Source organism: Stegostoma tigrinum, chromosome 45 (assembly GCF_030684315.1).
Source record: "Stegostoma tigrinum isolate sSteTig4 chromosome 45, sSteTig4.hap1, whole genome shotgun sequence".
Classification (NCBI taxonomy): domain Eukaryota; kingdom Metazoa; phylum Chordata; class Chondrichthyes; order Orectolobiformes; family Stegostomatidae; genus Stegostoma; species Stegostoma tigrinum.
Genome location: NC_081398.1, coordinates 634,869 through 650,770, shown reverse-complemented (window position 1 = coordinate 650,770; position 15,902 = coordinate 634,869). Strand labels below are relative to the sequence as shown.

The following is a 15,902-nucleotide window of genomic DNA, read 5'->3' as shown; positions in this document are numbered from 1 at the left end:
CGTTTGATGTGGTGTATGTGGATTTCAGCAAGGCGTTCGATAAGGTTCCCCACAATAGGCTATTGTACAAAATGCGGAGGAATGGGATTGTGGGAGATATAGCAGTTTGGATCGGAAATTGGCTTGCTGAAAGAAGACAGAGGGTGGTAGTTGATGGGAAATGTTCATCATGGAGACCAGTTACTAGTGGTGTACCACAAGGGTCGGTGTTGGGTCCACTGCTGTGTGTCATTTTTATAAATGACCTGGATGAGGGCGTAGATGGATGGGTTAGTAAATTTGCAGACAACACTAAGGTCGGTGGAGTTGTGGATAGTGACGAAGGATGCTGTAGGTTGCAGAGAGACATAGATAAGCTGCAGAGCTGGGCTGAGAGGTGGCAAATGGAGTTTAATACAGACAAGTGTGAGGTGATGCCTTCTGGTTACTTCTACCAAAGTGCAAAGTACAGGGCTAATGGTAAGATTCTTAGCAGTGTAGATGAGCAGAGAGATCTCGGTGCCCATGTACACAGATCCTTGAAAGTTGCCACCCAGGTTGACAGGTCTGTTAAGAAGGCAAACAGTGTTTTAGCTTTTATTAATAGAGGGATCGAGTTCCGGAACCAAGAGGTTATGGTGAAGCTGTACAAAACTCTGGTGTGGCCGCACTTGGAGCATTGTGTACAGTTCTGGTCACCGCATTATAAGAAGGATGTGGAAGCTTTGGAAAGGATGCAGAGGAGATTTACTAGGATGTTGCCTGGTATGGAGGGAAGGTCTTATGAGGAAAGGCTGAGGGACTTGAGGCTGTTTTCATTAAAGAGAAGAAGGTTGAGAGGTGACTTAATTGAAACATATAAAATAATCAGAGGGTTAGACAGGATGGATAGGGAGAGCCTTTTTCCTAGAATGGTGACAGCGAGCACGAGGGGGCATAGCTTTAAATTGAGGGGTGAAAGATATAGGACAGATGTCAGAGGTAGTTTCTTTACTCAGAGAGTAGTAAGGGAGTGGAGCGCTTTGCCTGCAACGGTAGTAGATTCGCCAACTTTGGGTACATTTAAGTCGTCATTGGATAAGCATATGGACATACATGGAATAGTGTAGGTTAGATGGGCTTGAGATCGGTATGACAGATCGGCACAACATCGAGGGCCGAAGGGCCTGTACTGTGCTGTAATGTTCTATGTATGAATCTGTGATTTACACATGGTGTTGTCCTACTAATGGTTTGAGCTAACTGAGCTGTCACGGTTTTCTCCTGATGTTAATTGACTGCCATTGAGACTGGACCGCAAGCATCAAGGCATTATCTCATTGACATGAGTTCACGAGCAGGGTTACGTGGTCACTGACTAGGAGCCTGGGGCACAGGCTGGTTCCCCCCATTTGACTGTGAAACCACTTGGTATGTTCCAGTTTCTGTTGGGTAAAGATCAGTTGATTCTGCACCTTCTGAAGGTGTGAGCTGAAAATTAATAACCTGTATTTTAGCCGCATGGCTTACAATTCAAGCACAGTTTGCTGTGGGCAAAATTTGCCGGCTTACCTTTGTGAACAGATGTCCCTATTCTCTGTTGGTGCTCTTCGATCTCCTTTAGAAAGGAGCTCCTTGTGAAGCTCGCTTCCTAACGATTGCTCACCTTGTTTCTTACACCCAGGCCAGTGAATGGCTCAATCATCCTTTACAATCGGAAGAAAGTCAAATACCGTAAGGACGGATACTGCTGGAAGAAGCGGAAAGATGGGAAAACTACACGAGAAGATCACATGAAGTTAAAGGTTCAGGGGATGGAGGTGTGTGCAGATATGCATGTTTCACTATCCCTGCCCGCACCCCCTCCCCGGTAATCTCACTGAGCGGGATTCTGCATTCATCTAGATAATGTGGGCATCACTGGCTGGGTCAGCATTTACTGCCAACCCTCGCTGTTACTCAGAATCACAGGGCAGTGTGTGTGTCGTTCCTCAATTCATAACCCCTCTGGGCACTTGAACTTGCACTCAGTATCTTTCACATCACTCACACGCGCGCACACTCTCTCTCTCTCTCTCTCTCTCTCTCTCTCTCTCTCTCTCTCTCTCTCTCTCTCTCTCTCTCACACACGTTCACACTCACACTCATGCACATACACTCTCACACTCTCTCATGCTGACGTGCACACACACGCACTCATGGACTCACATGTGCGCACGCACGCACTCAGTATCTCTCACACACACACACACACACACACTCTCACACTTGCACTCAGTGTCTCTGGCATACACAGACTCACTGACGCTCACACTCACTCACTCTCACACAAGCTGTCTCTCTCGTTCACTCCCGCTCCCACACACACACTTGCTCTCTCTCTCTCTCTCACACACACACACACACACACACACACACACACACACACACACACGTGAGCGTGCGTGCATGCACTCACACTCTCTCACTCGTACACAGACATGGACGCACTCACATTCTCTCACTCAATCACACACAGACTGTCACACTCTCATGTTCACACATGTGGTCACACTCTTTCTCATGCTCACACACACGCACAGACACTCTCTCATGCTCATGGTCACATGCTCTCTCTCTCTCTCTCACACACACACACACACACACACACACACACACACACACACACACACACACACACACTCTCGCACGTGTGTGCACACACAGTCACACAGACTCACCCAAACACACACAGACAAACATTCTCTCTCTCTCTCTCACACACACACTCTCTCATAAACACACACACGCACAAACACCCCCTGTCTGTGTCTCTCTCACACACCTATGCACTTACTTTTGATGATCAGAATGTGCTTCTCGTTCTTCCTCTCTGAGCGCTTTCCATTTGTGTGTGGGAGGCACAGGGTGGCTGTTTCCCATTTATAAAGGTCTCTGACTGATGAATGAAATTGCAGCTAACAGCAGATTGATGTGGGGAGATACTAACTGGCTGTTTTCTGTTTTGAGATGCTGAAACACAGCTCCTTTCCTTTCTGAGGTCTCCCTGAAGTATTCCCAGACCCCTGAGAGCCAATCACATGGTGCTGGCTGGTGTTGATAACTGGCCAACATTTAACAGACCAACCAGCTGTGAGTTACTGGGTGAATCTCCGGTTGTAACCACAGCCCCGGCTCTGCCACAGCTAAGAGCAGCAGCTGTGTGAACCACTTCAAATGAGTGTAAGGGGTAAAAGCACAGGGAGCCCTCAACAGTCCCTTTTTAAAACAGTCATTTCAGCCACAATAAAAATTACAAACATAACAGAAAAAGATACAGCCCGTGCAGTGCAGTGGGCTCTTGTGTAACAGTGGTATTGTCCCTACCTCTGGACAGAAAATCCTAGTTCAAGTCCCAGCTGGTGTTGATTAAAGCATTTGTTTGAATGTGCATGCGAGAGAATCTTCACGTTGGAGGAGTTAGCTCAGCATTCAGCAAAGCATCCTCATCTGAGAATGAGCTTTACAAACCAGTTAGACACGAGCATGCCGTCTGGCGATCTCTCTCGCATAGGGCAGGGATATGGGAAAAGCCTTCTCCATGGCCTACAATAAGTCAGTTCCACCCTGATCTGTGACCCAACTTTGTGTGCCTGTAAATCAGAGCAGGAAGGAGCTTAATAACAGAGGGATTAACACTGCACGTGAAATGAATGTTTTGTCACAAGAGGCTAGTGTAAGAACTGAGCTGTCCCTGTCTTTCTCTTTTTGCAGTGTCTGTACGGTTGCTATGTGCACTCTTCCATCATTCCAACATTCCACCGAAGATGCTATTGGCTTCTGCAGGTAGGGGACTGTGGCTAAGCCAACGTTAGCAGCACCCACTGAGCCCAGTATTTTCAGTGCAGTCTCGTTCAGTAATTCAGACCTCCTCCCAGAATAGTGAGAGCGCTCTCTATTCTAGATCATCAGAGGAAATAGCTGCACTGAAGGACTGTCTCTGTCACAATTTACACAACAGCTTCCACTGACCTGAGGTGTAACCACATCTGCAGATATTAGAACAAGTGAAAGCTTGACTTACAGTGTGCCTGAAAACAAAGAAGTGAGTTAGAGAAATCAGGAGGGTTCACAACAGGTCCCAGGGGGACAGAGGCGCATCTTCCAGTTAAAATACAAAGCATGTGGAGATTTAGGACCATATGAAAAAACACCCCCTGGAGTCTGTTCTGCCGTTGGCAGAGAGCGGGGGTGTTCAGTGGGGTAGGGGTGGTGTTGGGGAGTGGGGCTGTTGAGTATTAGTGAGGGGGGGGCATGGTTTTTGGGGGGTGTCCCCCTGAAGGCTGTATCCTTGCTAGTGAAGATGTGTTAGTGCAGTTCCTGTCCATTTCCCAGAAAGCTCAGCCATGCTTACAGATAGTTGGAGTTAGCAGTCACGTGTGTGTGTCTGTGTGAGTGTGAGAGAGAGTGAGTGAGTGAGTGAGTGTTTGTGTGTGTGTGTGAGTGTGAGAGAGAGTGAGTGAGTGAGTGTCTGTGTGTGTGTGTGTGAGCGAGAGAGAGTGAGTGAGTGTGTTGGGGGGTGGTGTGGGGGTACAGCGGTGGCAGTGACCGGGTAGGGGAAGCTGGGAGCAGAGTCAGTTGGATGGTCTGACTGAAGGCTGGGCAGGGAGTGGGTGGAATGTTTGAGACAGTTTGCGGATGGGAATTGTACAGTGGTTTGCTAAGGGAGCTGGTAGAACAGGTCCTTGTGTTTGAGGTGTGTCTGCAGGCGACTGCCACTGAGCTCAGTCTCACAACACTGCATCAACAAAGACGGTCAGCATCGAATTTCCCTTTTACTCCCACAGCCCAGCCTCAAACAGCTAACTAACTACCTGTTGCTCTCCAAGATCTCTTGTACCTAAGTGCCTTACACCTTACGACCCTGTGTCTGTCATTAACCCTCACGGCCCCCTGTGCCTGCCCCCCTCACAGCGCCCCCGCCCCCACCCCCCTAACCCCCCCCCCCCCCCGCCCACTCTGTGTGTGTGTTTGTGTGTGTGAGCCCTTATCCCTTATAGGCCCCTGTGTGTGTGTGTGTGTGTGTGAGACCCTTATCCCTTACAGGCCCCTGTGTGTGTGTGTGAGCCCTTATCCCTTACAGGCCCCTGTGTGTGTGTGTGTGAGCCCTTATCCCTTACAGGCCCCTGTGTGTGTGTGTGTGTGTGTGTGTGTGTGTGTGTGTGTGTGTGTGTGTGTGTGTGTGTGTGTGTGTGTGTGAGCGCCCTTATCCCTTACAGGCCCCTGTGTGTGTGTGTGTGTGTGTGAGAGCCCTTATCCCTTACAGGCCCCTGTGTGTGTGTGTGTGTGTGTGTGTGTGTGTGAGCCGTTATCTCTTACAGGCCCCTGTGTGTGTGTGTGTGCCCTTATCCCTTACAGGCCCCTGTGTGTGTGTGTGTGTGTGTGTGTGTGTGAGCCCTTATCCCTTACAGGCCCCTGTGTGTGTGTGTGTGAGCCGTTATCCCTTACAGGCACCCGTGTGTGTGTGTGTGTGAGTGAGCCCTTATCCCTTACAGGCCCCTGTGTGTGTGTGTGTGTGTGAGCCCTTATCCCTTACAGGCCCCTGTGTGTGTGTGTGTGTGTGTGTGTGTGTGTGTGTGTGTGTGTGAGACCCTTATCCCTTACAGGCCCCTGTGTGTGTGTGTGAGCCCTTATCCCTTACAGGCCCCTGTGTGTGTGTGTGAGCCCTTATCCCTTACAGGCCCCTGTGTGTGTGTGTGTGTGTGTGTGTGTGTGTGTGTGTGTGTGTGTGTGTGAGCCCTTATCCCTTACAGGCCCCTGTGTGTGTGTGTGTGAGCCCTTATCCCTTACAGGCCCCTGTGTGTGTGTGTGTGAGCCCTTATCCCTTACAGGCCCCTGTGTGTGTGTGTGTGTGTGTGTGTGTGTGTGTGTGTGTGTGTGTGTGTGAGCCCTTATCCCTTACAGGCCCCTGTGTGTGTGTGTGAGCCCTTATCCCTTACAGGCCCCTGTGTGTGTGTGTGTGAGCCCTTATCCCTTACAGGCCCCTGTGTGTGTGTGTGTGTGTGTGTGTGTGAGCCCTTATCCCTTACAGGCCCCTGTGTGTGTGTGTGTGTGTGAGCCCTTATCCCTTACAGGCCCCTGTGTGTGTGTGTGTGTGTGAGCCCTTATCCCTTACAGGCCCCTGTGTGTGTGTGTGTGTGTGTGAGCCCTTATCTCTTACAGGCCCCTGTGTGTGTGTGTGCCCTTATCCCTTACAGGCCCCTGTGTGTGTGTGTGTGTGTGTGTGTGTGAGCCCTTATCCCTTACAGGCCCCTGTGTGTGTGTGTGTGTGTGAGCCGTTATCCCTTACAGGCCCCTGTGTGTGTGTGTGTGTGTGTGAGCCCTTATCCCTTATAGGCCCCTGTGTGTGTGTGTGTGTGAGCCGTTATCCCTTACAGGCACCCGTGTGTGTGTGTGTGTGTGAGTGAGCCCTTATCCCTTACAGGCCCCTGTGTGTGTGTGTGTGTGAGCCCTTATCCCTTACAGGCCCCTGTGTGTGTGTGTGTGTGTGTGTGTGTGTGTGTGTGTGTGTGTGTGTGTGTGTGTGTGCCCTTATCCCTTACAGGCCCCTGTGTGTGTGTGTGCCCTTATCCCTTACAGGCCCCTGTGTGTGTGTGTGTGTGTGTGTGTGTGTGTGTGTGTGTGTGTGTGTGTGTGTGTGTGTGTGTGTGTGTGTGTGCCCTTATCCCTTACAGGCCCCTGTGTGTGTGTGTGCCCTTATCCCTTACAGGCCCCTGTGTGTGTGTGTGTGTGAGCCCTTATCCCTTATCCCTTACAGGCCCCTGTGTGTGTGTGTTTGTGTGTGTGTGTGTGTGTGTGTGTGTGTGTGTGTGAGCCCTTATCCCTTACAGGCCCCCGTGTGTGTGTGTGAGCCCTTATCCCTTACAGGCCCCTGTGTGTGTGTGTGAGCCCTTATCCCTTACAGGCCCCCGTGTGTGTGTGTGTGTGAGCCCTTATCCCTTACAGGCCGCTGTGTGTGTGTGTGTGAGCGAGCCCTTATCCCTTACAGGCCCCTGTGTGTGTGTGTGAGCCCTTATCTCTTACAGGCCCGTGTGTGTGTGTGTGTGTGTGTGTGTGTGTGTGTGTGTGTGTGTGTGTGTGTGTGTGAGGCCTTATCCCTTACAGTCCCCCCTGTGTGTGTGTGTGTGTGTGTGTGTGTGTGTGTGTGAGAGCCCCTGTGTGATGTGTCTGTGAGCCCTTATCCCTTACAGTCCCCCCTGTGTGTGTGTGTGTGTCAGCCCTTATCCCTTACAGGCCCCTGTGTGTGTGTGTGTGTGTGTGTGAGCCCTTATTCCTTACAGGCCCCTGTGTGTGTGTGTGAGCCCTTATTCCTTACAGGCCCCTGTGTGTGTGTGTGAGCCCTTATCCCTTGCAGAACCCACCCCCCCCCCCCCGCCCCTGTGTGCGCGCGCGTGTGCGTGAACCCTTATCCCTTACAGGCCCCTGTGTGTGTGTGTGTGAGCCCTTATCCCTTACAGGCCCCTGTGTGTGTGTGTGAGCCCTTATCTCTTACAGGCCCCTGTGTGTGTGTGTGAGGCCTTATCCCTTACAGTCCCCCCTGTGTGTGTGTGTGTGTGTGTGTGTGAGAGCCCCTGTGTATGTGTGTCTGTGAGCCCTTATCCCTTACAGTCCCCCCTGGGTGTGTGTGTGTGTGTGAGCCCTTATCCCTTACAGGCCCCTGTGTGTGTGTGTGTGTGTGTGTGTGTGTGTGTGTGTGTGTGTGTGTGAGCCCTTATTCCTTACAGGCCCCTGTGTGTGTGTGTGAGCCCTTATCCCTTACAGGCCCCTGTGTGTGTGTGTGAGCCCTTATCCCTTGCAGAACCCCCCCCCCCACCCCCCACCCCACCCCCACCCCCCACCCCCCCCACCCCCCACCCCCCACCCCCCCCCCCCCCCGCCCCTGTGTGTGTGTGTGCGCGTGTGTGTGAGCCCTTATCCCTTACAGGCCCCCCTGTGTGTGTGTGTGTGAGAGCCCCTGTGTGTGTGTGTGTGTGTGTGTGAGCCCTTATCCCTTACAGTCCCCCCTGTGTGTGTGTGAGCCCTTATTCCTTACAGGCCACTGTGTGCGTGTATGTGTGTGTGTGTGTGAGCCCTTATCCCTTACAGCGTTCCCCCCCCCCCCATGTGTGTGTGTGTGTGTGTGTGTGTGTGTGTGTGTGAGAGCCCTTATCCCTTACAGGCCCCTGTGTGTGTGTGAGCCCTTATCCGTTACAGGTCCCTGTGTGTGTGTGAGCCCGGGCTTGTGTTTCTGACCTCGGGAGGTGATGTTTTTCCTTGGGGTTCCCGTGCTGCCCCCCTCCCCTGTGTTACGTGTTAACATTTGTTGTGAATTTTGTCGCGCAGAATCCTGACATTGTGTTAGTTCACTACCTGAACGTGCCTGTCCCTGAAGACTCTGGGAAAACGTGTGGGCCCACCCTGTGCTCGGTGAACAGCGATAGGAAGGAGTGGCTGAAATGGTCAAAGGAGGAGCTCATTTGCCAGCTGAAGCCAATGTGTAAGACTTCTCCCTGTGAACGTTGTCCTAACCCTCACTCTCCGAAACCAGCTGGCCCCATGGGAGGATTACAGCCTGTTCCTGTGTGGAGTCAGCGTTTTCAGTTATGTGTACGGGCCCAAGTTCATTCACACCAACTTGGTCAGTGCTGTCTGTGCTCACCTGTACCCAGCGGAGGGCCCAGGGCTGCCACAGCAGCTCCCCACCCACCCAACCCTGGGTCCGGGACAAACAGAATCATCTTCCAAGTAATGAATTGGTCGACCCTGTGACCCCTCCCACTGTGTAAAGAGCCCCTGCCTGCCTTAATTGGTCAGTGCATTGAGTATAGCGGTTGGGATATCGTGTTGTGGTTGTACAGGGCACTGGGGTAGGGCCACTATTGGAATACTGCGCTCAGCTCTCTTCTCCCTGCTATAGGAGTGATATTGTTAATCTTAACGGTATTCAGGAAAGATATACAAGGATGTTGCCGGGGTTGGAGGGTTTGAGCTACAGGGAGAGGCTGGATAGACTGGGGCTATTTTCCCCGGAGCATCGGAGGCTGAGGGGGGACCTTTATAGAGGTTTATAAAACCATGAGGGACACGGATAGGGCGAATAGACAGGGTCTTTTCCCCAGGGTAGGGAGAGTCCAAAACCAGAGGGCATAGGTTTAAGGTGAGAGGGGAAGGATTTAAAAGGGACCCGAGGGGTACCTTTTTCACACAGAGGGTGGCGTGTGTATGGAATGAGCTGCCAGAGGAAGTGGTGGAGGCTGGTACAGTTACAGCATTTAAAAGGCATCTGGATGGGGACATGGATAGGAAGGGTTTAGAGGGATATGGGCCAAATACTGGCAAATGGGACTGGACTAATTTAGGATATCTGGTCGGCATGGACGAGTTGGGCTGAAGGGTCTGTTTCTGTGGTGCACTGGATGTTTAGGTGTCAGGCAACGTCACTGACTCTCCATGTCAAATTGTATCCCGCGCTCTCAATGGCCCTTGTACCTTCAGCCAGATAGTGTCTCACTCTCAGGAGACTTGAGGGGCAGGTAACTGGGAAGGGAGTGAATGGATTCCTGAGTGAGTGACGGTGCTTGGAGCTTTTGCTACCTGGATGGGAAGAAGCAGTTGGGCTCACCAGGGCTCGGGATTAGCAACGCTGCTTTTGCCATTAGTTTACGAGGTGACTTGCTGGTGGAGAGAGGGAGCTTGGCATGGTATAGATTGTGAATAGATCTCAGGAGGATACAGACTAACTGTTGAAGTGAGCAGACAGATGGCAGATGCTGTTTAATGCAGATAATGCACTTTGGAAAAAGCAATCTGCAGGAGGAGTGTAAATGACATGCGGTCAGCACGGTGGCGCAATGATTAACACTGCTGTCTCACAACACCAGGGACCTTCAGGTGTCTGTCTGCAGTTTGCACCTTCTCCCTGCGTCTGTGTGGGTTTCCTCCGGGTGTCCGGTTTACACTAAATTGTCCCATAGTGCCCAGGGCTGTGCAAACTAGGAGGGTTAGCTGTGGGGAACGCAGTGTTACAGGGATAAGGTAGGGGGTGGGTGTTGGTGGGATGCCCTTCAGGGGGTTGGCATGGATCCAATGGGCAGAATGGCCTGCTTCGACATGGTGGGGATTTTGTGATCTTTTGGCGCTTTAAATGTTGTGGGGGTGGGAGCCCAGGAGCAGAGGGATACGGGCCTGTACATTCTCAGATCCTTTGAGGGTGACGGGGCATGTGGATAAAGCAGGTAGGAAAGGATGACGGGCATTCAACTTCATAACCCCGGCTGGATGTATTAAAACAGGACAGTTATGCTGTCCCCGGATGAAGTATTACTGTTAATTGCCCCACTTTCAGGAGGATGTCAGCACCTCAGGGTCGGGAGGCAATATACCAGCATGGTGCTGAGAACTTGGGGTCTCGGTGAATGTGGGGAGATGGATGGAACTGGGATCGTTCTCCTTTGGAGAGGGCCAAGCGGAAATATTCAGGATGAGAAGAAGACCTGTTCCCTCTTTCTAATGCACTGGTAATGAGAGGCGGTGGGTTTAAAATAACCGTCAAAGGGAAATAAGGAGAGATTTCTCTTGCATCGAGAGTCATGATGATACAAACTATCATTCCTGGGAGGCTACCAGAGCCTGAATCAATAACTGCAAGAGCAGATTCCGGGAGAGAGCAGATACCAAGAGGGCAGGTATGTAGGATATTGTGAGAGAGCTAGGGGGCAGGTTAAATTGGAGAGCACTTTGTTAGAGCCAGGAAGTGGTGCTTTCAGCTACAGTGTAAGGTTCGGTTTGTGATGCAGTGTTCATTGTGATCTTTCTCCCTTCCCTTGCAGTCCATTGCATTAAGTGGACGGGTAGCAACGGTAATGGAGTAACGGAGTTCTCTGTTGAGCAGCTGGTCCACCAGGTTTTAGAAAGTCACCAAGTCAAACCTCAGCCTCGTACACACGCCTGCCTCTGCAACAACAGCTTTGGTAAGTGTCGCGTCTTGTGCTGGCTCTGTGCTGCTGTGCCAGAGATCAGGAACCCCGTTTGTTACAGCCCGATGGAGCAGGCCATGTGGTGAACAGACCACTGGCCGTTCCCCGCTTCGACAGAGACACAGAGAGAGGGGGTTGGAGGGGAAGGGGAAACTGGTGCTGCTTTAACCTTGGGTCACCATGCCTCAGGTGAGGGGAGAGATTGAGGAGTAGGGTGGTGCAGGATTCAACCCACGCTATAGGGCTCGCTCTGATGCTGGCTGTCCAATGAGCTGAGCTAACGGTTTACCCACCCCCCATCTTGCCCCGGGAAGTGCGTCTTGGTTCAGCCTGTGAATGGCAGTGTTTGTCCTTCCTCAGTCCGGGGTACTGTCACTCGACAGTAACGTAGAGGTCCAGCCGAATGCTCTGAGGCACCCAGGTTCAAAAGCCTCACCCAGCCCCCAGTCCCTCACCCCCTGTCGCCTGTGTTGATATTGTTGGCGGGTAATTGATCTCTCTCTCCCCTGTGTTGGTATTTTGGGGGGTAATTGAACTCTCTGCCCCCTGTGTTGGTATTTTGGGGGGTAATTGAACTCTCTCTCCCCTGTGTTGGTATTTTGGTGGGTAATTGAACTCTCTGTCCCCTGTGTTGGTATTTTGGGGGGTAATTGAACTCTCTGTCCCCTGTGTTGGTATTTTGGGGGGTAATTGAACTCTCTGTCCCCTGTGTTGGTATTTTGGGGGGTAATTGAACTCTCTGTCCCCTGTGTTGGTATTTTGGGGGGTAATTGAACTCTCTGTCCCCTGTGTTGGTATTTTGGGGGGTAATTGAACTCTCTGTCCCCTGTGTTGATATTTTGGGGGGTAATTGAACTCTCTGTCCCCTGTGTTGGTATTTTGGGGGGTAATTGATCTCTCTCTCCCCTGTGTTGGTATTTTGGGGGGTAATTGAACTCTCTGTCCCCTGTGCTGGTATTTTGGGGGGTAATTGAACTCTCTGTCCCCTGTGTTGGTATTTTGGGGGGTAATTGAACTCTCTGTCCCCTGTGTTGGTATTTTGGGGGGTAATTGAACTCTCTGTCCCCTGTGTTGGTATTTTGGGGGGTAATTGAACTCTCTGTCCCCTCTGGTAGTTGAAGGTTGAAATTTGCTTTACTTGCTATGTCTGTTTCCCCCCTGAATTGCACCTGGAACAGGGACAACGGGAAGTAGTATTCCTCATAAATGTAACAGCACAAAGCACAGGATCATATCCCCCAAAGTGGACATCCGACTCAATACGTGCTCAGCTTTAACAGAAGTGCAGAATCTCTCAGGTGTGGAAAACAAGCTGGAACAAGATGAATGTAAAGCTGACGGTCAGGAGCGAAAGCTTGCAAAGCTACCGAAAACTGTGCTGCAGGTCAACGCCAGCGATGAGGTCTCCTTGTCAAAGTCGCTGGGGCAGGGCGAGTGTGCCCTCGACCCTCCAGCCTCTCGAACCAACAGCTACTGCGAGAGGGAGCTGAGCTCGGTCACCGTTGCCACCAGTGTGCCAAATCTCACCGTTGCCACGGTGACCTGCAGCATCCCACAGAACGCCGTCATCCTAATGACTGGGATCGGGGATAAGACAGTGTCACTGACCCCCAGTCAGCAGCTCGTTGCTACCAACTCCAGCCCAGCCTTGCCTGTGAGTGGCCATGACCTGAGTCTGCCTCCCATGGCTGTTGGTATCAGTTTGTCGTTGGTTCCCAGTACAACGGCTGGGCTCGTCCTGCCCCAGGCTGTCCAGGGCAGTATGGATACATCAGAAACTCACACGCCCACCAATAACGTTGTCTTCGACCACAACTCTTTCCTAAACAGCCCCAAGCAGGGCCAGACCTATGGGGGAGGAGGAGGACGGGCTGGCCAGGACGGGAATACCAGTCCCAGCTCCTTCCGCACCGCCGACTCCCAATTTCCAAGCAGCGATCTGAAGCAGGAGCCGGATTTCCAGAAAGAGAACCTGGAGAGCATGACAGCTGGGAGCCTGGATTTCAGAACACCCCACTCTTCGCCCGACATCTCTGTCTTCCCTCGGAGTCCCGGTCTGGATCCGGCCACTCCAACTTTCCCGGTGACCACCGAGGTCAACTCAGTGACGTCCGGCCCCGGCCCACCAGCTGTGCTGGAGAAAATGGACTGCAGTAACACGGAGGACCGTAAAAACTTCAGCGTCTTCAGCCCCCTCCCACCATCTGGCAGCCCCCTTCCTCCAACTCGAAACCAGTTCTTCGTCCAAAATGAGGAGGGGTCCGCGGGAGCCTTAGTGCCGTCTCCCACTGCCCCTGAGAGTGTGAAAGCAGAACCAGCCTCCCTGTTTCCGCAGGAATGCGGTGACAGCGTGCAGGAAGACCTCTCACCCTCTGTGCCGATGGTGACCTTCCAGTCGGGTGTACCAGAAGCTGAGGTGTCCATGGACACAATGTCGCAGACAAATGACGACACCGAGATGGCGAGGGTACAGGGCATTGTGGGCGTGGAGCAGCTTGCCAAGTCAGAGGTGCAGTACAACATCGGTGGCAGCGCAGAGGAGACTGGAGGCTCATTGGAATTACAGTGTAATCATGTCCCTGACCTGTACACCATCATCCAAAACGACCTCTCCTCTGCAGCAGTGTCTTCATCCAACATAGACCTCAACATTGACCACTTTGAAATCTCCTTCGACAGCCAGTTCCCGGATCTGATGTCTGATTTCATGGCAGACAGCAGCACAGACTTCCCACATTATGGCAGTAACCCAGCCTCTGCTGCTCCAGCTGAGGGCTCAGCGCAGACCGTCTCTGCACAGTTTTCAGACCTGCCTTCTCCAATCAGCTCATTCCCTCAGCAGCAGCTCTCACTGGGCACTGCCACAAATCTGGCATTTCCTGAGGTGCCAGGAACTCCAGCCGATCCAACAGCTACTTTGCCCGGTGGCCCAGCTCAGAGTGAGCAAAATCTGACCATCACCGATTTCTCCCCTGAGTGGTCTTACCCTGAGGTAAGGGGGCTGCCTTCTACCAGTAATCACTCTCTTTATCACTGCCCTCCCCTCTTTCTATCCTGCCGTTGGACAGTTTATTACACAAGAACTACCAGGGCCCAGCCTTTAGTACCTGAACAGTGCTGTAGAACATAGAGACCCTTTCTCTGGAAGTAACTGACAGATTTGAAAAGGTTGTGGTGAAAAATCGAAGCAGACTCAAAACATTAGCTCAGTTTCTCTCTCTGCGGATGCTGCCAGACCTGCTGAGTTTCTCCAGTACGTTCTGTGTTTGCTTCGGATTCAGCGGGAATGACGTAAATAGTCATTTGTAGGGGCTGCGAGGGAAGATCCAGACTTCACCCCCAGGGCAGTACTAATGGAGGGTAAAAAAAATGGCAGAGAAGCTGAATAGATACTTTGCGTTGGTCTTCACAGTGGAGGACCCCGGTGACAGAACAGCAAGGGTCACAGGCAGAGGTAAGTGTTCTGACCATCACAAAGGGGAAGCTGAAGTGTCTGAAGGTGACTGTATACACTATGCTCCAGACTTCAGGATGTGATTGTAGAGGCATGAGTGGTGATTTTTCAGGAATTGCTGTAGTCAGAGTCCCAGAAAACTGGAAAATGACGGACGTGACACCGCTGTTTAAGAAGAGAGGGAGGCAGAAGACGAGAGCTGATGGGCTGATTGGCCTGACCACAGTTGTTGGTAAAATTTTAGAGTCTAGTGAGGATGAGATTGCGGAGAGTCTGTAAGTGCCTGGTAAAATAAGGCTGAGTCCGCACGGTTTTGTCGGCGGCGGGAGTTCATGACAAATCTGTTAGAATTCTTTAAGAAGGTAACGTGTGAGTTAGACAAAGGAGAGCAGTGGATGTGATCAATTTGGATTTCCAGAAGACTTTGACAAGGTGTCACACAGGAGGCTGTTAAATAAGATGAAAGCTCATGGTGTTAGGGGCAAGGTACTGTCATGGATAGAGGATTGGCTGGATGGCAGAAGGTAGAGGTGGGGATAAAGGGGTCTTTTTCAGGATGGCAGCTGGTGACTAGTGGAGTCCCGCAGGGATCTGTGTTGGGACCACAACTTCTCATGTAATACAATAACAACCTGGATGAAGGAACTGTGAGGGCATTATCACTAAGTTTACAAACGACTCAAAGATAGTTGGAGGGACGGGTAGTGTTGGGGACTTGGTCAGGTTGGGAGAGAGGACAATGGAATGGAAGATGGAATATAATGTAGGAATGTGTGAGGTTATGCATTTTGCTCAGATGAATAGAAGCATAGGCCACTTTCTCAGTGGGGAAAGGCTTTGAAGCACAAAGGGACTTGGGAATCCATACTAGGATTCTCTTCAGGTTAAGATGTAGGTTCCGCGAGCAATTAGGAAGGCAAATGCAATGTTAGCATTCATTTCAAGAGGGCTAGAGTACAAGAGCAGGGATGTACTGCTGAGGCTGTATAAGGCTCTGTTCAGACCACATCTGGAATATTGAGAGCCGAGCTGGGCCCTGTATCTAAGGAAGGGTGTACTTGCGTTGGAAGGAGCCTGGAGAAGGTTTCCAAAAATGAGGAGGAATTTCTTCAGCCGGAGGGTGGTAAATCTGTGGAGGCCAAGTCATTGAGTGTATTTAAAGCAGGTAGAGAGATTCTTCACAAATTGCCAGAAAACTTCAGTAGGTCTGGCAGCAGCTTTGGATGGAAATCAGAGTTAATGTTTTGGGTCCGGTGACCCTTCCTCAGAACTGGTGGTAGCTAGGAAATTGTTGGTTTAGATGCTATCTCCACTGATCATTTACTCCTTAAACTCTTCACCTCACCCTACCCCCTGCTTAGAAAACGGAGTATTTTCCACGCTACCATCAGTTCTGAGGAAGGGTCACTGGACCCGAAACGCTAACTCTTGATTTTCTTGTCACAGATGCTGCCAGACCTGCTGAGCTTTTCCAGCAACTCCTGTTCTTGTTTGTG

The 15,902-nt window shown here is 51.4% G+C and overlaps 1 protein-coding gene across 2 annotated transcripts in view; it reads left to right on the top strand.

Moving 5' to 3' along the window:
* LOC125448636 (calmodulin-binding transcription activator 2-like) overlaps positions 1 to 15,902 on the top strand; it is a 141,701-nt gene that overhangs the window by 28,578 nt on the left and 97,221 nt on the right. For both annotated transcript variants that reach the window (XM_059642610.1, XM_059642609.1), the window contains exons 4-8: positions 1,643 to 1,778; positions 3,712 to 3,783; positions 8,320 to 8,473; positions 10,806 to 10,946; positions 12,131 to 13,944. In XM_059642610.1, the coding sequence (XP_059498593.1) occupies positions 1,643 to 1,778; positions 3,712 to 3,783; positions 8,320 to 8,473; positions 10,806 to 10,946; positions 12,131 to 13,944 (2,317 nt within the window). The remainder of the gene's footprint in view (positions 1 to 1,642; positions 1,779 to 3,711; positions 3,784 to 8,319; positions 8,474 to 10,805; positions 10,947 to 12,130; positions 13,945 to 15,902) is intronic.